This window comes from Caretta caretta, chromosome 13, assembly GCF_965140235.1.
Source record: "Caretta caretta isolate rCarCar2 chromosome 13, rCarCar1.hap1, whole genome shotgun sequence".
In the NCBI taxonomy this organism is placed as follows: domain Eukaryota; kingdom Metazoa; phylum Chordata; order Testudines; family Cheloniidae; genus Caretta; species Caretta caretta.
Window position 1 is genome coordinate 41,642,550 of NC_134218.1, and position 21,840 is coordinate 41,664,389.

General features: G+C 43.3%; 3 pseudogenes and 1 gene segment (V, D, J or C); 3 read left to right on the forward strand and 1 right to left on the reverse strand.

Annotated features, from left to right (window-relative positions):
* Window positions 1–4,911: 4,911 nt before the first annotated feature.
* Window positions 4,912–5,405, reverse strand: LOC125629036 (immunoglobulin heavy variable 1-69-2-like). The segment is given in 2 exon segments: window positions 4,912–5,291; window positions 5,390–5,405. Coding segments are annotated over 2 exon segments (396 nt in total).
* Window positions 5,406–6,679: 1,274 nt separating this feature from the next.
* On the forward strand, window positions 6,680–8,340 carry LOC125629035 (olfactory receptor 6X1-like; annotated as a pseudogene).
* Window positions 8,341–14,320: 5,980 nt separating this feature from the next.
* Window positions 14,321–15,229, forward strand: LOC125629034 (olfactory receptor 6X1-like; annotated as a pseudogene).
* A 4,984-nt stretch (window positions 15,230–20,213) lies between these two features.
* LOC125629033 (olfactory receptor 6M1-like) lies at window positions 20,214–21,621 on the forward strand (annotated as a pseudogene).
* The last annotated feature ends 219 nt before the right edge of the window (window positions 21,622–21,840 follow it).

Here is a 21,840-nt window from a genome sequence, read left to right on the forward strand (position 1 = left end):
CGTATCTACCACTCCTCCCAGTTTAGTATCATCCGCAAATTTGCTGAGAGTGCAATCCACACCATCCTCCAGATCATTTATGAAGATATTGAACAAAACCGGCCCCAGGACCGACCCTTGGGGCACACCACTTGATACCGGCTGCCAACTAGACATGGAGCCATTGATCACTACCCGTTGAGCCCGACAATCTAGCCAGCTTTCTACCCACCTTGTAGTGCATTCATCCAGCCCATACTTCCTTAACTTGCTGACAAGAATACTGTGGGAGACCGTGTCAAAAGCTTTGCTAAAGTCAAGAAACAATACATCCACTGCTTTCCCTTCATCCACAGAACCAGTAATCTCATCATAGAAGGCGATTAGATTAGTCAGGCATGACCTTCCCTTGGTGAATCCATGCTGGCTGTTCCTGATCACTTTCCTCTCATGCAAGTGCTTCAGGATTGATTCTTTGAGGACCTGCTCCATGATTTTTCCAGGGACTGAAGTGAGGCTGACTGGCCTGTAGTTCCCAGGATCCTCCTTCTTCCCTTTTTTAAAGATTGGCACTACATTAGCCTTTTTCCAGTCATCCGGGACTTCCCCCATTCGCCACGAGTTTTCAAAGATAATGGCCAATGGCTCTGCAATCACAGCCGCCAGTTCCTTCAGCACTCTCGGATGCAACTCGTCCGGCCCCATGGACTTGTGCACGTCCAGCTTTTCTAAAAAGTCCCTAACCACCTCTATCTCCACAGAGGGCTGGCCATCTCTTCCCCATTTTGTGATGCCCAGCGTAGCAGTCTGGGAGCTGACCTTGTTAGTGAAAACAGAGGCAAAAAAAGCATTGAGTACATTAGCTTTTTCCACATCCTCTGTCACTAGTTTGCCTCCCTCATTCAGTAAGGGGCCCACACATTCCTTGGCTTTCTTCTTGTTGCCAACATACCTGAAGAAACCCTTCTTGTTACTCTTGACATCTCTGGCTAGCTGCAGCTCCAGGTGCGATTTGGCCCTCCTGATAACATTCCTACATGCCCTAGCAATATTTTTATACTCTTCCCTGGTCATATGTCCAACCTTCCACTTCTTGTAAGCTTCTTTTTTTATGTTTAAGATCCGCTAAGATTTCACCATTAAGCCAAGCTGGTCGCCTGCCATATTTACTATTCTTTCGACTCATCGGGATGGTTTGTCCCTGTAACCTCAACAGGGATTCCTTGAAATACAGCCAGCTCTCCTGGACTCCTTTCCCCTTCAAGTTAGTCCCCCAGGGGATCCTGGCCATCCGTTCCCTGAGGGAGTCGAAGTCTGCTTTCCTGAAGTCCAGGGTTCGTATCGTGCTGCTTACCTTTCTTCCCTGTGTCAGGATCCTGAACTCAACCAACTCATGGTCACTGCCCCCCAGATTCCCATCCACTTTTGCTTCCCCCACTAATTCTACCCGGTTTGTGAGCAGCAGGTCAAGAAAAGCGCCCCCCCTAGTTGGCTCCTCGAGCACTTGCGCCAGGAAATTGTCCCCTACGCTTTCCAAAAACTTCCTGGATTGTCTATGCACTGCTGTATTGCTCTCCCAGCAGATATCAGGAAAATTAAAGTCACCCATGAGAATCAGGGCATGCGATCCAGTAGCTTCCGTGAGCTGCCGGAAGAAAGCCTCATCTACCTCATCCCCCTGGTCCGGTGGTCTATAGCAGACTCCCACCACTACATCACTCTTGTTGCACACACTTCTAAACTTAATCCAGAGACACTCAGGTTTTTCTGCAGTTTCGTACCGGAGCTCTGAGCAGTCATACTGCTCCCTTACATACAGTGCTACTCCCCCACCTTTTCTGCCCTGCCTGTCCTTCCTGAACAGTTTATAACCATCCATGACAGTACTCCAGTCATGTGAGTTATCCCACCAAGTCTCTGTTATTCCAATCACGTCATAGTTCCTTGACATCACCAGGACCTCCAGTTCTCCCTGCTTGTTTCCAAGGCTTTGTGCATTTGTATATAAGCACTTGAGATAACCTGTTGATCGCCCCTTATTCACAGTATGAGGCAGGAGCCCTTCCCTCACAGACAATATTATAGCAGTAAATCATTTCCTCCCCAACCTGAGCTGGCTCAAATTGAGTTCAAGGGGTATGAAATTAAGATTCTTGGATGCAAGGTCTTGGAAGCACAAATGGAGTCGTAAGTGAGTTCTCACTCCCTCTTACTGAGTGACATGCCTGGGGGAGTGGGTTAAATCAGTGGTTCTCAAAGCCGGTCTGCCACTTGTTCAGGGAAAGCCCCTGGTGGTTTGTTTACTTGCCGCGTCCACAGGTTTGGCCGATTGCGGCTCCCACTGGCCGCGGTTCGCCGCTCCAGGCCAATGGAGGCTGCGGGAAGTGGCGTGGGCCAAGGGACATGCATTCCCTGAACAAGCTGCAGACCAGCTTTGAGAACCACTGGGTTAAGTAACAATCCAGCACAATAGGACAAGTTACGGCATAAGATACACTTCACAGAATCATGGATTATAAGGCTAGAAGTGATCATCTTGTGACCTCCTCTATAACCCAGGCCAAAGAACCTCACCCAGTAATCTCAGCAGGAAGCCCATAACTTCTTTTTGGTTTAGGGCCGAGTCATTTAGAAAACATCTAGTTCTGACTTCAAGCGATGGCGAATCTACCCCAGGCCATTGTAGGTGGTTCCAAGGGGTAAGTACTCTCACTGTTACAACTTTGTACCCTAATTCTAACCTGAATTTGTCTAGCTTCACCTGCCACTCGCTGGCACTCATTAGGCCTTTTTCTATTAGATTATCGACCCCAGAAATAGCTTCCCCATGTTGGCAGTTGTAGCCCATGATGAATTCACCTCTTAACCTTTTCCTGGATAAACTAAATCCCTTGAGCTGCTTCAGTCTCTTAATACAAGGCACATTTTCCAGACACCAAATCATTCTTGTGGCTCTTTTCTGAACCTTTTCCATTTTTTCAACGTACTCGTTGAGCTGCAGACCCCAGAAGTGGGCACAATCTTGTAGCTGGGGGTCTCAATAACATTCATAGCAATGGTGGCAGAATCAGCCATTTAGAGGTATATGGGCCCCGATGGGCCAACCATTCCTCACATTGGGCGGTACATTGTAACGTTCCCTTACAGAACCACAAGGATTTATTGGAACGATGTAATTGCCAACTCCAGCACACATAGGCAGGACTGAACTTCCTGCTCACACACGACCCCCACCGCAACCTCAAATATGACAACATAACCACATACAAGGCAACAGCTTAACACACAAATTGAGTTGCAGCACCATTCACTGGTGGAAGTGCTTTCTTGTGCTAAGCACTACAATATAGCTTTTCACCTCAATGGGAATATTTGCAGTATAAAGTACTACTTAGTCAGTAAAAGTGTGGAAGATTCTGACCTTTGAAGCATGAATGTGAGTTTTGATGAAGTGGTATTGAAATATTTGGTCTCTCTGCTAATGCAGTTTTAGGGCTATTGGGTTTATGTTTCATTGTTGTTTTTTCTCATATCTTACTACATTTGTGGTTTTTAGCTGAGATGTCAAAACTGCCTAATATAGTTGAACACCCAACTCCAATTACAATGAGTGGGAATTGGTCAGCCCCATACCCTAGGCTGCTATGAAATTCTTATCTTTGTTGCACTTGGAAAAGAACAGAGTCCTTTTCTTTTTGCGAATACAGACTAACACGGCTGTTACTCTGAAACCAGTATTTTAAGGATGACACTTGACAAACCAAGGGATAGATTATGATCTTTGTTTGTTTCACTTCAGCGTCCAATGTCCATTGACCTGAAGTGGGTATTCCTTGAAAATCCCAGGTTTAGTATCACTCTACTGCACTAGGAAAAGGAGGACTTGTGGCACCTTAGAGACTAACCCATTTATTTGAGCATAAGCATTCGTGAGCTACAGCTCACTTCATCAGACGAAAGCTTATGCTCAAATAAATGGGTCAGTCTCTAAGGTGCCACAAGTCCTCCTTTTCTCTTTGTGAATACAGACTAACACGGCTGCTACTCTGAAACCTGTACTGCAGTAGCAGTTCTGTTCTCTTTCGCAGACCCACCCGTGGAATGAGGTATTGCTCAATCAGAGTAGGAGTGTCAGAACCCGCTCCCAACAGTTCTGCACATTGCGTCTCCTTCAGGCCTTCCATGCATGTTCTGTTGATGAAAAGTGGGAAATCTGAGGCATTGTGAACATTTTAAAATATTGAAATGCAGATCCGTTCTTGAACTACACTGTTAGCTATTTGTTTAAGGACACACAGGTTGTAATAAAACACAACCTAAAGGAAGGATCATCCAGTGGTTAGGGCCAGGTGCTAGTCTAGGTCTTGGGAGGCAGAGGTACAATTCTCTGTTCCCCCACAGACTTCATGTGTGACTTTGGGCATGTCACTTAGCTTCTCTGCCTGTAAAAGGGGGATGGCAACACTTCTCCACCTCACAGGAGGGCAGAGAGGTTAAATATATTACACATTGTTTAGTGATTTGAGATCTACAGCTGAAAAGTGCTGTTTACGAGTTAGGGATTCTTATTAAAGATTTTCTTCTTAGGAAGGAAGTTTGTGGCAGCCTTTCACATCATATGGCTTTAGTCTATTATGTTCTCTCCACATATCTGAATTTCTTCTTGCTCACTTCAATTAAAAAAAAAGTCTTCAGGTTACTATTGAGATGTTTTGTAGGGTTACATACTCTCCCAAGAGGAGTGGTGGATATCCCCATAACTGGAGATATTTAAAAATGAGGGGACAAAGTCCTGAATGGATCAGTAATGGAAAGGAGTAGAATAGAGATTACCAGAGTGGAATAGGACAGACAGGTGTATATGTGATAATCCTGCACTGACCCCTAGTGCTTTTGCTTGAAATGACCTTTTCATTTTCAGTAGCATTTCAACTAAGGCCTCTGATTCAATGCTACTCTCACACTCAGTTTTTGCATGGTGATGTCTGGGTTGCCTCTCACTGTGTGTCTAGCACAGTAATACACAGCCGTGTCTTCTGCTCTCAGGCTGCGGAGTTGCAGGTACATGGTGCTGATGGAGTTATCGGTGGTGATGGAGAATCTGTCTTTAAAGGACTGGGAGTAGATGGTAGCACCATCTTCAGGGTCAATTCTTCCAACCCACGCCAGTCCTTTCCCAGGAGTCTGCTGGAGCCAGCTCATGTAATAGCTAGTGAGCGTGAACCCTGAAGTTTTACACGATATCTTGAGAGAATCTCCGGGCTTCTTAATTTCTGCCCCAGACTGGACCAGCTGAACCTGTGACTGGCCACCTAGAGGGAAGGTACAATGAATATTGACATATCTGGACTCATCCCCATCATCCTGGTAACCCTCAGCCACCTTCCCATCCTCTACATGCTCCCCTTACCTTGGAAAGTGGACATCAAGCAAAGATAAATAAAAAAACCCCTCATATTTGTTACTCTCCGCAAGAAAACAGAGCACTAGTATTCTCCGTTGTAAAAGCAGGTGACTGCTGTGCTTTTTGGATGTGACCAATCCAGAGAAGAAAAGACATTGACTTTTAAAGAGGAAGCTCCCGCACTGACTTTGCATAAGCACTCAACGCATACAGCAGCAGGGGATATAAAAGTGTGAAGATACTGAGAAAAATATTTGTTCCTTGACTAGCACAATGGGATTCTTACCTAGCTGGGGCTTTTAGGTGATACACAAATTGTTTTGAACACTGAGTCTCTTCATTGACTTCAGAGAGCTTTGGGTTAGACCTTAAAGGGTGAACAGGAGTTTGCAATAACTTTTGTGTTCAGCAGAGTTAACAGTAGGAGTGAAATTCTCCCAGATGTAGAGGGCCAGAACAAGATCAATGTACTTCTGACCATAAGAACATAACATACTTCTAAACAACGAGAGAATGGTGGACTTAATTGCTTATGAATGACTAACAATTAAAATGTTATTGAAGTACTTCCCAAGGGTAATGCTTTGGGAACTCTAGGGATTGAATCCTGCATAAACTTAAAATCATCAGACAATAATTATTTCTAGTGAGGGAATAATTATGTGGGGCTTGATCCAATGCTTTCTGAAATCTATGGGAGTCTTTTTGTTGACTTCAATTGACTTTGGATCAGGCCCTAAAATAGGATATAATAAGCAAGTCTTAACTTCTACTCCAACTAGTTTCAGATCTATGAAACACATCACTTACTCAGATTAGAGAGATTGGATTTGTTTCAGGATCTTCTCTATCTGCTAATTTTGAGAAAGAAATGATGGCGACATGCAATATCTTTCCATAAAATTTTCTTGCACTTAATACGATTTGAAAAGAAGAATAAAGAATGACAGGGCTCAGAGTGCAAATGGAGTGGATTTCATTAAGAAACACACCTTGTAAACTTCTAGCAACACAACACAGAAATTAGAACTATTTAATTTAGAAAATGCTCCGCTGTATTTTGATCCCTTTCAAACTTACTTCTGTTGATTTGTGGTTAAAGAAAATAATATCCACTGCACTTGTGACGGCACTGCCAATGAACACCCAAGTACCAGTGTTACTGGGTTGAAATTCCTACTATAATATTCCTACTTCCTTAGAAGAAAATAGTTTATATAAAGCAGTGATGGGACATAAAAGAAGGTGGATAGATCAGATTCAGATCTTGTGGTGTTTTCCCCATTTGCTGCAAAAATGTGGAGATACCAGCTTCACCTTATGAATCAGTCACTGACCATTGGAGGAGGTAAGTCAAAGCTTTAGTGATATTGTAGCAACATGATTATCTATCTATCTATCCCTCCTTTTGTGGTCCTCACTGTGATAGCATCAAAATGATAACTATATTTTTCAAATGTATACCATATGACCGAATATTTTTCCTGATCAATATTGTTCCTGGACGTGTTGGTATAGGAAAAGACAAACATCAGAAGAGATGAAGTTAAATGAAAAATATTATTATACTTTTAACCAGAAAGGAATTCAGGATCATCCTATACAAACTCCAGAAAAAATATAGTGTAAAATATTCTTAATTTTTAGTTAAGTCTAACTGGAGCTTTTGTGGCTATGTTATCCAGTGAATTTATCCCTCCATTCAGACAGATAGATATTGGTTTTTTTTCTGTATTCTTTATGGCCATTGCTCTATGTGATCTCTATCTAATTCTAACCCATCCATCTGTATGTCTACATTGAGATAAAAGACCCATAGCACTGAGTCTCAGACCTGGGTCAGCTGACTCTGGCTCCTGGGGCTATCCTGCAGGGCTCTAAAATTGCTGTGTAGATGGTCAGTCTCAGGCTGGAGCCCAGGCTATGAAACCTGTGTATCAGCTGCGGGTCTCTTAAGCGAGACAAGTAATCAACCTATTTTTCTTAATTCTTATAAACATAGGTGTGGAGAATGGGTCACCCGTAAAAGAGTTCGTCCTGCTGGGCTTCCCAAGTCTTCAGAGGCGGCATATGGTCTTATTTGTCATCATCTTCTTCATATACCTTCTCATTCTAGCAGGGAAGCCTCATCATTGTAATCATGAGGGCTGACCAGCATCTCCAGGCCCCGATGTCTTTCTTCCTGAGCAAAATTTCCTTCCTGGAGATCTGGTACACCACTGCCATTGTACCCAAATGTTGGAGATGTTCCTGGTGGACAGAATGACCATCTGTGTTTATTGCTGCCTGGTGCAGTCATTCTTCCACTTTTTCCTGGCCTCACTGAGTTCCTGATTCTATTAGCCATGTCCTTTGACCGCTATATCACTGTATGCAAACCCCTGCACTACAGCACCATCATGACCAAGAAAGTCTGCTTTCTTTTGGCCCTGGGAGCCTGGGCATTGAGTTTCTTGGTTATCTTCTCCTAGGCTGCTTTGCTCCTGCAGTTGCCATTCTGTACCGAGAACATCGTCGACCATTTTTACTGTGACATTGGGCCCTTCTTGAAACTGGCCTGTGCAGATACAAGTGTCATTGAGTTCCTTGGCTACCCGGGGTCCATCACCATCATACCAACCAGCCTCCTCTGCAGTGTGGTGTCATACACCTACATCATCACTACCATACTCCACATCCACTCCACCAGTGCACACCAGAAGGCGTTTTCCACCTGCACGTCCCATCTCACTGTGGTCTCCTTACTGTACAGAGCCGTTATCTTAATGTATTTGAAGCCCATGGCCCACTCCTCCCTCAGTCTCAACAAGGCCGTGTCTGTCCTCAACACTGTCCTAACCCCCTTGCTGAACCCCTTCATATATCCCATAAGGAACAAAGAGGTGAAAACAGCCTTGAGGAAAGCTATGAGCAAGAGAAAGACTAGGTCAGAATGTCTATGGTTCCTGGGAGGGTAAAGAAATTAGATCATTTCCTGGTTTTCCCACAGACTGTTGACCTTCACCGCAAACAAGGTGTGTTTTCACATTGACATTCATAGTTCCAATGGAGACAAGGTAAATGTAGTTTTTAATCTCATTATTATTAGTTAAGGTAAAAAGCAGGTGGAAGGGAGGGATTGACTTTGATGAGCTACATCAAGGCTAAACTACCTGTGCCCTGTCTCCACTAGGATCTTACACCAAGTTATCCTTCCCATTAGGAGAAAACACTTATTTTCACAGTGAAGACAAGGCCATGACAAAGGAGAGATTTTCAAAGGCCAGGACAGGAGTTGGGCATGCAACTCCCATTGACTTATAATGGGAATTGGTCACTGCAATGCCCTTTATGCTTTTGAAAATCTCCACATAAGGATCTGAGTCCACTGAAGTCCATGATGGTCTCACCATTGATTTCAGAAGATTTTTAGATCCAGCTCTATTGGGAAGAATTGGAAGGAAGGGTCATCTGGTAGGATGTGATACAGAAGAAATGGTTTAAATTTCTAGCTCCATCATGGATTTAGAGATGTCCCTTAAATTGGGATTTTCAAATGAGCATATGGTAATTTACTCTGTGTGTGTATACAGTGGCCAGTATAAAGGCACTGTGATCTCAGTACGGTCCTTGAGGTGCTACTGGACTGCAACTAATAGCAATGAAGGGCTTGAGTCAAGCCTCATTGAAATCAACAGGAGTCTTTCAATGGCACATAATAGCCTAGTCTCCTGTGGGCTGTAATACTCCGGTCTCATTTTGGTGGTTGGGGTATTGTGTGAGTGCTGAGTGGCTGTGGGGGTGGTATAGGTGTGAGCCTTATACTCTATCTAAATGGCTTGCCAGTGAGGAAAGCAGCTGGATTTTTAAACATGAAGCTCACCCACAGACTTTGCAATCTGCTTGTCAGGTAACTATAAAGGGTTTAGAAGGGCTGAGAGAAATACACTTGACCCTTTTATAGTGAGGAAAAAGTGTGCATGGATTGGTCTATGTGGAATGTCCCCAGAAGCACTGAGAGAGTCTTTCCTACTGTAAACCTCTGAGCCAGGTTTTCAGCGGGTGTAGATCAGAAAAGGGGCTACGTTGGTTTACAGCAACTGGGGATAACAGTACCGAGCATTTCAGTTGTGGTGTTGGACCCATTCTAAAAGTGGCCTAGTCTGACACCTCCAGAATAGAGTTCATGAATTTTAGAGTAACCATCATTCTTCAGGGCAACTCATTCACACTGACATCTTACATTGTTAGAGAGACCAGGCGGGTGAAGTAATATCTTTAATTGGACCAACTTCTGTTAGTGAGCAAGACAAGCTTTCGAGCTATACAAAAGCTCTTCCTCAGGTCCCATAAAAGTTAGTCCAAAAATATTTCCTTACCCACCATGTCTCTCTGATATCCTGGGACCAACAAGGCTACAACAACACTGAATACATCTTACATCTTTATAATGTTTACTTTCATTCAGATCCCTTCCACAAGTGGCAAAAAACTGGAATTTTCTACTTGTGTGACTCATCAGATGGTGGACAATATATTTCACAGAGCAGTGATCTTTATGTACATGAGATCCTCAACCCAAACCAACCTAATAGCCTTTTAGCCAGGTTAACAAACCTTGTGCATGAGGGGAAGCAATGGACATGATATATCTTGACTATAGTGAGGCTTTAGATATTCTCTCACATGATCTTCTCATAAACTAGGGGAATATAGCGTCAATAAAGCTTCTATATTGTGGGTGCCCAACTGGTTGGGAAACCGTATTCAGAGAGTAGTTATCAGTAGTTCACAGTCACCCTGGAAGAGCATCATATTGAGTGGGGTCCCACAGGGCTCTGTCCTGGGTCCAGTTCTATTCAATGTCTTCATCAATTATTTAGATAATGGCATAGAGAGCACACTTATAACGTTTGTGGATTGCACCAGTCTGGGAGGGGTTGCAAGTGCTTTGGAGGACAGGATTTGAAATCAAAATGATCTTGACAAACTGGAGAAATGGCCTGAAATAAACAGAATGCCATTCAATAAGGACAAATGCAAAGTACTCCACTTAGGAAGGAATAATCAAATGGGAAATGACTACCTAGGAAGGAGTACTACAGAAAAGGATCGGGGGTTTATAGTGGATCACAAACTAATTATGACTCAAGAATGTAACACTGTTGCAAAAAAAAAGTGAACATTATTCTGGGTGTGGCAAGGCGATGACTCACTGGTGTGGCGCCTCCTGCTGGTTGTCCTGGGGAATTAGCTCTTCCAGCCTGGAGCGCCCTCTGCAGGCCAGTGTCTCTCCTGCCGCTGGCCCCCGAGACCCTCCTGGACCCTGGTGCCCCTTTACGTCAGGATTCTGCCCCCAGCAGTAACCCACAATCTGGGTCTCCCCACCCAGGGGAACCCCCACCCCTCTATCCCCACCTTCCCTCAGTGGCTACTGCCAGTCATCATCTAGCCCCGCTCACTGGGGCAGACTGCAGTCTGTAAACCTCTCATGGTCGGCAAGGGGGTAGGACCAGCTGCCTCTGCCGAACCCCAGGCTGCCCCTCTGCAGCCCCAGTACCTTTCCTGGCCTTTAGCAAGGCCTCAGCCTGGGGGTTTCCCAGGCTGGAGCTCCCCAGATCCTCTGGCCTTCCCCCAGCCCTGCTCACTCTAGGTGCCCTGCTCAGCTCCCAGGCAGGCAGGTCCTTCTCTCTCAGAAGCTAGAGAGAGACTCTTTCTGCCTGAGCTCCTGGCTCACAGCCCTTTCATTGGGCCCGCTGTGGCCTGACTGGGGCATGGCCCCAGCTGTGGCTGCCCTCCCAATCTAGCCTTTTCTCTCAGCCCCAGCCCTCCCCCAAGGCGGGCTTTAACCCTTTCAGGGCCGGAGCGGGTGACCACCCCGCTACACTGGGATGTATTAGCCAAAGTGTTGTAAGTAAGAAATGAGCAGCAATTCTTCCACTCCACCCAGCACTAATGAGGTTTCCACTGGAGAATTGTGTCTGATTCTGGGCACCACACTTTGGGAAAGATATGGACAAATTGGAGAAAGACCACTGGAGAGCAGCAAAAATGATTATAGGTCTAGAAAACCTGACCTATGAGGAAAGATTAAAAAAAATATTGTTTGTTTAGTCTGGAGAAGACTGAGATAGGATATAACAGTCTTCAAGTACATAAAGGGTTATTATAAAGAGGAGGGTGATAAATTGTTCTTGTCCTGTCCTCAGTGGATAAGGAGAAGTAATGGCCTTAAATTGCAGCAAGGGAGATTTAGGTTAGACATTAGCAAGTGAAACTCCAACACTAGTTTGCAACTCCTTGTTAAGAGGAACTGTAGGGAGTTGGAGAAACTGGACTCCCGGTGGGACATAGGCGGAAACAAAACAGTAACTCCCCACAAATTATATTTGATTTTAGTAAAAAAACAATGCTGGAAACAAATAAAAAAGTTTAGTTTCACCCAAAAATGATTACTTCAAGGAAAGGATGATAACAGAAGTATGAAAGGTTGAAATCTCTGAACCTTTACTTTTGATATGAATATAATACTAATTCTAAAGGTCAGTAGAAAAGAGAGGTGAACATCCTTGTGCTCAGTGATTTATAGATTGGCATGGTTAAACTCACTGAACCTTGTAAAACATTGAGTTTTTTGAAGGATAGCGAAGTTGAGTTTCAGTGGAATACAGTTCTACTTCTACAGAACTGAGCATTGCAGTTTCGAAAATGTTTTTATATTAGATCAGGTGACATTCTTCACCAACTTCTGTTCCCTTCTGCAAGACAAAGGATAGTTTTTGGAATTTCCGATGTTTATCCCAGTTCCTGGAATGTGTTGGTACATATCTTCCTGGTGATAACTCATGAATGGTTTTGTTCTGTAGCGTGTGTCAGATTGTCAAAGGCAGCCAGGGAAACTGGGCACTGGTTAAAAGTCAAAGGCAGCTGGGCAATGAATATAGGGGATGAGGATGCTGTCTGCTGTAGGGGATATTTCCATCACTCTCTTACAGCGGAGAAGTAGCTCTGCTATATTTATGGTTGAGATTCGCTTACTGTTAAATAACCCTTTGTCCTGAGTGCTCAGAATTCCTATTGCCTACTCAGATTCTGCTGAGAATTGCCATGTCCTGGGTAGGGTTAATGGTCTATATTTGGCAGTAATTTATGTGCGGGTTTCCCGAATCAATGGGCCCCCAGAATATACCATGTGACATCAAAACTCTACTGTTGTCGTAACTCTGTTGCTCACATCTTGGGCTCAGATTATGGCTCTGATCTGCCACAGACAATACCAACGCACTCAGGGCTGATCTCTGCTGGTGTCCAGAGAAAGTAACCTTATTGGGAGTAGGCTGACAAGCAGGAGAACATGGGCATCAGGACTAGGCCATCTTTGCTTACTCGAGAGTTTTCAGACAGCCTTGCATCAGTGTAACTGGCTCCAAGAGACAGATCGTGCCAGTTTAACCCCGTGTTTTCTGTCTTTGGGTCCAGATCGCAGCAGCATTCTGAGAATGCAGCTTGTGCTTGCTGCCTACTTCAGCTCAGGTCCTCTTTTTCTAAGATTTGGTGTATGACCAAAGCTTCTGGTTTAAGGGCCAATCCTTCACAGTGCTCTAAAGTGCATATAAATAGTCAGATTACTTTGCAAACTGCAACATTTAATGTGGTCCAGGGTTAGTGTGTGTCGACTGAGGTCATTTAGGCCGAGAGTCCGTCAGATACAGACCCCAAATTAGGAGCTGACTTTAATATTCCAATAGCTCCAAAACCCATGTGCATAGGGATAATGGCTTGAAAATTGGGATGCCACTAGGCCATCTGGTGTAGAGTTTGTGATGCAAATTGGAGGTCGCTTGATTAAGGGGTTCCACAACACTCCCACTGTAAAATGATCTGCCTCTATCGCTTTTAGATGGGAATAACCCTTTTTGTTGCTGACATGGGAAATCTAAGATTTGATCTACATAAAACTGACATCACTTATCTGCCCCTTGGTCCCAAGCTGAACTAAGGGGCAGTTTACAAATCATTCAAAACTTATCACACTCTAAAAGCTTTAGCACCTCTGCTTAGACACAGCTTCCATCTCTGAGCTCTATTTTTCCTCAGGCACTCCTTGACAAGTGACAGTAATATACTCGGAGTCTTATACTCGTGTGGGAAGTCAGCGGAACAGGCATGGCTCCCTTGAATACGAGGGCCAAAACGCAGGTTCCTGAGATGCCATCAGACCTGCATGCTGACAAACAGTTGGTATATATGGGGCAGTTTACCTGGGTTCTTTTCTAAAAGTGGGAGAGTTGCAAGATTCCACCCAAGATGTGAAAGAGTAAGGGTCTGTCTACTCAGCAACTAGACACCTGTGGCTGGTGCATGCCAACCGACTTGGGCTTGCGGGGCTCGGCTGCTGGGCTGTTTCATTGCTGTGTTGACTTCCGGGCTTGGGCCGCAGCCCAAACTCTAGGATCCTCCCACCTCGTGGGGTCCTAGAGCCCGGGGTCTAGTCCGAGCCTGGAAGTGTAACGATATGGGTGACAGCAGGGTGAAGCCCTTGTTCATTTACTTATTTCATATTTCTTTTCCTGATGAGGATTTTTCTTTCTCCAAAGAACAACAAAATACCAAAATATTTCTTGTAGGAATTGAAGGCTGCCCTCTTGAAGGCACAAATTAGGGTACAAGTTAATTTCTCCCTTATTCTGGTGCACATGCATTGAAAATTAGTGGAATTATCACAAGTTTGAATGGATCTAGTAGACTGCATTTATTTATCCTTACAACTGTACCAAAAAGAAAAGTTGGGATATCCCTAGGAATTCATCAGAGAAGATTAGCAAAGAATATTATGAAATAACTAAATTGAGACTAATACTTTGTAGTAAAATCTAAAATGTTTCTTAATTTCTTATTCCCATTAGAGAGAGAGAGAGAGAGAGAGAGAGAGAGAGAGAGAGAGAGAGAATATGGGCAATGGTACAACGATCAGAGTTCATTCTCTTGGGATTTCCCAATCTTCATGGAATGCAGATGGTGTTTTTTGGTGTCATTTTATTCATGTATCTCTTACCTCTTGTGGGGAACAGCCTCATCATCACAGTTGTGAGTTGATCAAAAACTTCATATTCTGATGTATTTCTTCCTCTGTAAGCTGTCCTTGTTGGAGATCTGGAGCACGACCCTTGTGGTCCCAAAGATGCTGGCCAACCTACTCTCGGACAGAACCACCATCTGTTTTTCTCCATTTCTCCCTGGGCAAAAGGGAGTAGGTCATCCTGACGTCCATGTCTTTCGACCACTATTTGGCCATATGCCGACCATTGCATCATGCCACCATCATGACTAGCAGAGTCTGTCTCCATTTGGCATTGCTGGGTTGGCTTGGAGGAATTGTGCTCATCTTCTTCCATTCACTGCCAATGTGGATCCTGCCGTTCTTCAGGGACAATCGAGTTGACCATTTCTATTGTGACCTTGGGCCACTTCTGAAACTGGCTTGTGTTGACACATCCATCATAGACTTCACAGGTTTTATAACAACTGTCATACTGCAGGGCAGTGCATTTCTTTTTACGTTGACATCACACATACATCTTTATCATATCCACTATCATCCAGATCCCTTCCTCCACTGACCAAAAAAAGGCTTTTTCTACTTGTGCTATTCATCTGGCAGTGGTTAATATATTTTATGGGGCACTGATATTTATGTATATGAGACCTTCAACTCATTCTTCCTTTAAGATAAACAAGGTGGTCTCCTTATTCAACACAGTCCTAGTTCCAGTTTTAGACTCTTTCATCTATACCATCCAAAACAAAGAGTTCAAAGAGTCCCTGAGCAAAATGATAAACAGGAAAAAGAAATTCCTACACATGTAGGATTCTCTGGGCTGTGAGAACTAAAATTTAAACCCAAACACAATAAGCGAGGTTTCCCTATTGTTCTGAGCGAGGCTAAGGATCAGATGAAGGTGGAATTTTAATTTATACCTTCTGAAGATTTGGATCTGTGGATTGTGTTCACCATGATAATATCTTGCAGATTTTAGCAGTGTTTTTAATCCATTGATTTGGATTTTCATTTTATATACCCGAAGGGATATACTTGTGACTTTGGCCTCAAATAAATTCAGAGCTTCTAGTATCATTATTTTTAAAAAAATGATAAAAATGCATTTTGGATCTAAAATGTCAAAGACTGGGGTAATGTATTTGTAGATAGAAATTAGAATATGTACAAAGTTGGTTATATAAAACATGACATTTTTAGTGTGCTCCCTGCATGTATTTTTACAGCTGCATTTACTAAGTTTATGAACAATTATTCTTTTTCACTTGTTTTACCCCGTAGTCTTTGTAATATTTTTCAGCATGTCCTGAAGGTGATAAAAACACAACATGAACAAAAGTTGAGGTTTCTAAACTGCCTAAGGGGGCTAGACATGCACATCCCTTTGAAGGGTACTTGGGCTTTGGTGCCTAACTCCCTTAGGCTTACCTGAAAATCCAAACTTTAGTGATTTATATATCTGTATTAAATATTATATAAACCAATGTTTTGTACTCTTCATATTACTATATTGTTAAGGTTGGAATATTAGAAATAAGACTATAAATAATTCCTTTATTTCTTGGTCTTGTTCTATACATTTTAAAACATTGTTGTCTTTAAATTTCCCCCCCAAAAAATTACATATTACTCTATGCACATTTGAGTTAGGTTGATTTAAAAAAAATAGTTCTCTCATTGCAATGAAAAAGCATGATTTTTATCGGCACACAATTCAGGTTAAACTGTGTTAAATTACCATTCAAATTCCATTGTGCTATTTGAGTTTGGAAGTTTTCAGGTTTTCAATACCCAAGAAACTTAAAAAAAAATGCTGCAGGAAATTTCAAAACATGCAGAATCAGTCCATTTTCAAACTGCAAAGTCGTGTTTCAAATTTTGACAAAACATTCGTTTTTTCCAGCCATTGCTGGTAGTTCCTCATTGATTTGTGTGAATTTAGTCGTTAATGACAGATTTCACCAAGCAGAATTATAGTTTAGTTACATGCTAATAGAAACGTAAGTGCAGTCACTATATTATACAGTGTTAGAATTTACAAATTGTCTTGTATAGCATAATTAGTGCTGTTAGTTTGAGATTTTGAACCCCACCCCAAAGCAGATTTGAACATGCAATCACCAGATTTTAAATTCTCGGGCTGAGTGTCAGTCAGGTAAAATCTAAAGCAGAAAACTCCTGTAAACACTTGTATATGTGAGTGACTTGATGGCTGTGCTTCTCCTAGTCCTTTCACTGGGACTATTTATGTGCTCAAAGCACTCCTCTGCACAAGGGTTTACACTACTGGGAACTGCATTCTATGATTTCTGATTGTCTTGTTTTGTCTAAGTAATTATGTAAATGCATTTTGGGGAGTTTTGACTAATACCAAATGCTATTCACCAAGAATTGAGAATGGGATTTTCCAGTGACCTTAAGGGAGATAAATAGGGTCAGATTTCTAAAGCTAAGGGCCTAAAATGCAGCTCGGCACCTAGTGGGGTTTTAAAAAGTGCTTAGATGCTGAACTCTCCTCGATTTAAATGATGTTAGGTGCCAGATTCACAAAAATTGGCACCGATGTCCAACTTTTAGGCATCATGGGTGTGACGGTGCCCACCATAAGGCTTTATGAATGTAAATATGACATAACTGGAATATGTTCTATGATACATATGCCATATAACATATCTCTGTAAAGGTTATGATCTACTGAATCTATTCATCCTATTTGTATGCAAGTACCATTTTTGTATTCGAAGTTATGAATATTGGCTGGGTATTGGCTTGATTTTTAAGTAACCTTTGTAAAGCATTTGGTCAGCTTCTTGAGAAAGGAATGTGCAAATCAAGAAGGACTTAAACTACAATGGATCTTGGAAGGCTCCAATCCATGTAAGAAGTCTACTTGAGGACGTTCAAGATAGCATATGACCCATGGCTGCTACCTGGTAAGAAACTGTGACTCATGCATGGACATGTGACTTGCCCAGGTGACTCCAGAACTCCATCTTGGAGCTGGACTTTGCATAGGCGAGAGGAGGGGTTCTCCACCCACAAGAGAAAGTCTGTTTAAGCCCATGGGAGACCCCTCCATTTTGTCTTCAGCTGGCTAAGGAGATAGCCTCTCCACCCCCAAGGATACCTGAAAGAAACTGAAACAAAGGACAGTAACTACAGGGGTGTGAGTGCTTGCTGGACCCAGACTAGAAGGAGTCTAATCTGTAAAAGGGAGCTTACTGGAACTGGTGAGGTTTTTATCTGTGTTTAGTTTGATTAGACATAAACTTGTGTGTTTTATTTTATTTTGCTTTGTTCTGTCTGTTACTACTTGGAACCACTGAAATCCTACTTTCTGTATTTAATAAAATTGCTTTTTACTTATTAATTAACCCAGAATATGTATTGATACTTGGGGGGGGGGGGGGTGGACAGCTGTGCATATCTCTCTATCAGTGTTATAGAGGGCGAACAATTTATGAGTTTACCCTATATAAGCTTTATATAGGGTAAAACAGATTTATTTAGGGTTTCGACCCCATTGGGAGTTGGGCATCTGAGTGGCTAGTGGTTCTGGCTCAAAGCAGGCAGGGCACTGAAATCCTAAGCTGCCAGGGCAGGAAAGCAGGAGCAGAAGTAGTCTTGGCACATTGGGTGGCAGCTCCCAGGGGGTTTCTGTGATCCAAACCCAGACCCAGGTCTGAACCATGTCCCCTAACATCTGTAGGCTTAACTGAAAGCAGCTAACAGAAGTATTCCTGTCCTTGATACTCACATGGCCAACTCCCAATGGGGTCCAAACCCTAAATAAATCTGTTTTACCCTGTATAAAGCGGATAAAGGGTAAACTCATAAATTGTTCACCCTCTAGAACACTGATAGAGTTCCACTGGTGGACATGCAAAAATATCTGCTGCAGTCCCGACAAAGCTAGGTTCCTCAGTGCCCCCATTTACACCCAAGGCCTGCAGGAATTCCCTAACTAGGCACCCCATCATCTATCTCACCTGTGGGCCCCCGATCCAGTGGGCATAGTTAGTATACTTCCCTGGGAGACCCAAGTTCCAATCCCTCCTTTGCTGGATTTGGGGCGGGAACTTGAAACCAGGTCTTCCACACTCTAGGTAAATGACCCAAAGAAAAGCCCATTGGGTATTCTGGATTGATGCTGTTTCAATCTCTTGTTGAAGCTTTTCCACTTTGTGTAAACGATTAAATATTCATTGGGTAGGGACCTGAACTTGTATTTCCCTCATACAAGATGGTTCTTCCTCACATGCTCAGCGTCTAACTGGTCGCCATATGTGTGAAATCTCCCCCCAAGTCAGTCTGGCAGTGATCTATTCACCTTCCTCGGAAGCATGTGAGTGCACCACAGTCCCTCCTAGTCTCTGCCCATGGCATATAGTAGTGTAGTCGCCTTTGGTCTAATTTTGGCTGTTGGGTTTAGGGTGCGGGTCCCTCTCACAGGTGCCTAACTCTCCCACTGCAATGCACAGGGAGTCAAGCAGGTAAATCTCTTTAGGGCCCTGATATCTCAAAGTCCTATTAATGTCAATGGGATTTAGGCATCTAATACATTTGAGGATCTGGGGCTGGGTGTCTAATACAGAGCTGTAAATTCCATGGGTACCAGGGTGCCTAGGAGTTAGCCATGCCTACGTCCCCTTTGAGAATCAAGGCCTAGGTGCTCTTGAAAAGCCCACCTTTTGGGATGCTGCAGAGCTGGGAACCCTGGGAGTCCTGGCTCAAGCTTGGGCTCTCAGGACTTCTAGGTTCCCTCCTTCACGGCAGGGAACCTGGCAGCCCACAAACCCCTATCTTGAATCAGGGATGTCAGGGCCTCCAGGCGTCTGGCTTCTCACCAGCCGACCAGCCAGAGCTCTGGGCAGCTTGGGCAGTCTTGTCAATTCCATTTAGAAAAAATTGTTCTGATATTTAAAAGTGAACATTTCGGACTCTCTTCCCTCCCCCCACCATCTTTCACCATCTTTCTTTTTGCCCCTGAGTCTGCATTTACCAATTAATGTATTAATGAGCATTTGGTCCCACTGGTGTTTGACTATTGCTGGGATCGTGGACTATAGACTTGGAATTCATGACCCAAGTTATAATAAAAGCAGTTGTGTCACACTCTGAGGCTGGAGATGCTGATGAAAAAACAGTAGTCAAGCTTCTGTGAGTAAGAAAGGAAATAACTGTGTGAAATCTATGTTATTGTCTTTGCCATCATATTACACTTCTTCTATATATAAACTGGAGTATCAATAGGACTTTACCCAGAGAATATCTTTAGTAATGGAGAATGCCTTATATAGTATGGTGACAGGTTTCGGAGGGGTAGCCATGTTCGTCTGTATCAGTAAAAACAACGAGGAGTCTTTGGGGCACCTTAGAAACTAACAAATTTATTTGGGCATAAGGTGTGTGGGCTAAGACCCACTTCATCAGATGCATGGAGTGGAAAATACAGTAGGCAGGTTTAAATATACAGGACATGAAAAGATAGGAGTTGCCTTACCAAGGTGGGGGGCAGTGCTAACGAGGCCAATTCAATCAAGGTGGATGTGGCCCATTCCCAGCAGTTGACAAGAAGGTCTGAGTATCAACAGAGGGAAAATTATTTTTTGTAGTGACCCAGTCACTCCCAGTCTTTATTCAGGCCTAATTCGATGGTGTCAAGTTTGCAAATTAATTCCGGTTCTGCAGTTTCTTGTTGAAGTCTGTTTTTGAAGTTTTTTTTGTTGAAGAATGGCCACTTTTAAGCCTCTTTTCAACTTTCCCTTATGGTACTTGTTGACTGTTGGTCTCATGCCAGTATTTAGCCTTAGATGGAGTTTACCACCAGCTTTGGACTGCATTCCCAAGCAATTGGACTCCAAGAAGACCCGGTCCCGGCATGCCGGGGGCCGCTACTGGCCTCACACCGTCCACGGGTGTAAGGATCCCCCCCATTTACCTCTTAATGGTTTCACACCCTCTTGACTGGGATCTTCTTTCTATATGCTGTAGAGGGCTATATTACTCTTGGCCAAATAACAGGCTCATTTGGAATTATTTCATCAAAGATTATTAATCCATCAGATCATTATTACATTAAGAAAAGCAACACCAAAGAAAGGAAGCACACAAATCCCATTGAATTTCAGGGAGAGTTGTACAACGCCCTTTTACTGCTTTATAATTGAAATGGGATTTTTTCAAATAAGAAGTTGTGATGATTGTATCTTCCTTCTCTTCTTTATGCAGCTGAGTGAGAAATGAAGCCATAGAAACTGAGAACCAAACCAGAGTGAAGGAATTCATCATAGTAGGATTTCCAGGCAATTCCAGATTGAAAATCCTGGTCTTCCTACTTCTTTTGGTGATCTACACGCTGACGCTTACGGGGACCGTTGGGATCATAGCCTTGGTGTGGAGCGATTACCGCCTCCACACTCCAATGTACTGGTTTCTCTGCAACTTGTCCATCTCGGAGATATAGTTCACCACGGCCATCCTTCCCAAAACAATGATGAATCTTATGTCGGCACATCAAGCTATTTCTTTCAATGGGTGTTTCACCCAAACCTATTTCTATTTCTTCCTTAGGACCTCAGAGTATATCCTGGTAGCCGTGATGTCCTTTGATAGATACATAGCTATTTGTAAGCTGTTGCATTACCCCATCATCATGAACGGGAAGTTGACTCTCTAGTTGATTATTGGCACTTGGTTGGCAGCCTTTATATCAGTTCTCTGCCCAACCATTCTGGTGTCCTGCTTGCCATTCTGTGGCCTCAATGACATTAACCATTTCTTCTGTGACATAAGACCCATTTTGAAACTGGCTTGTACAGACACACACCTCATTGAATGGCTGAGCTCCCTATACACTTCCACTGTGGTGCTTAGCTCTTTGCTCTTAACAACAGTGACCTACGTGTGTATCATCACCACCATCTTACACATCCCATCCACCACCGGTCGGCAAAAGGCATTTTCCACCTGCGCAGCTCACATTGCAGTGGCGTCCATCTTCTACAGCTGTTCCATTTTCATGTATATATTACCCCAAAAGACCCACTCGTCAGGGTTGTACAAAGCAACAGCCATTCTTCACACAGTGGTCACCCCTTTGCTAAACCCATTCATATATCACCTCGGGAATGAGAAAGTAAGAGATGTCTTCAAAGACATGCTCAGGCAGGGATGGGTGGTTTGCTTCAAAAGAGTCTGAAAAACTTTACATTGTGATTCATAATTTGCAAAGATCAAGGAATGAAATGGAGGTCAAAGAAGAACTCATGGGCAAAATATGCAGATGCATCAAAATGACTTAGGATCCTAAGTTCCATTTTAAAAGTGATTTAGGGCCAGATTTTTAAATAAATATGGCATCTGAAGATGCATATACATGCCTGGTGGGACTTTCAAAAGGATTTCAATATGAAAATCC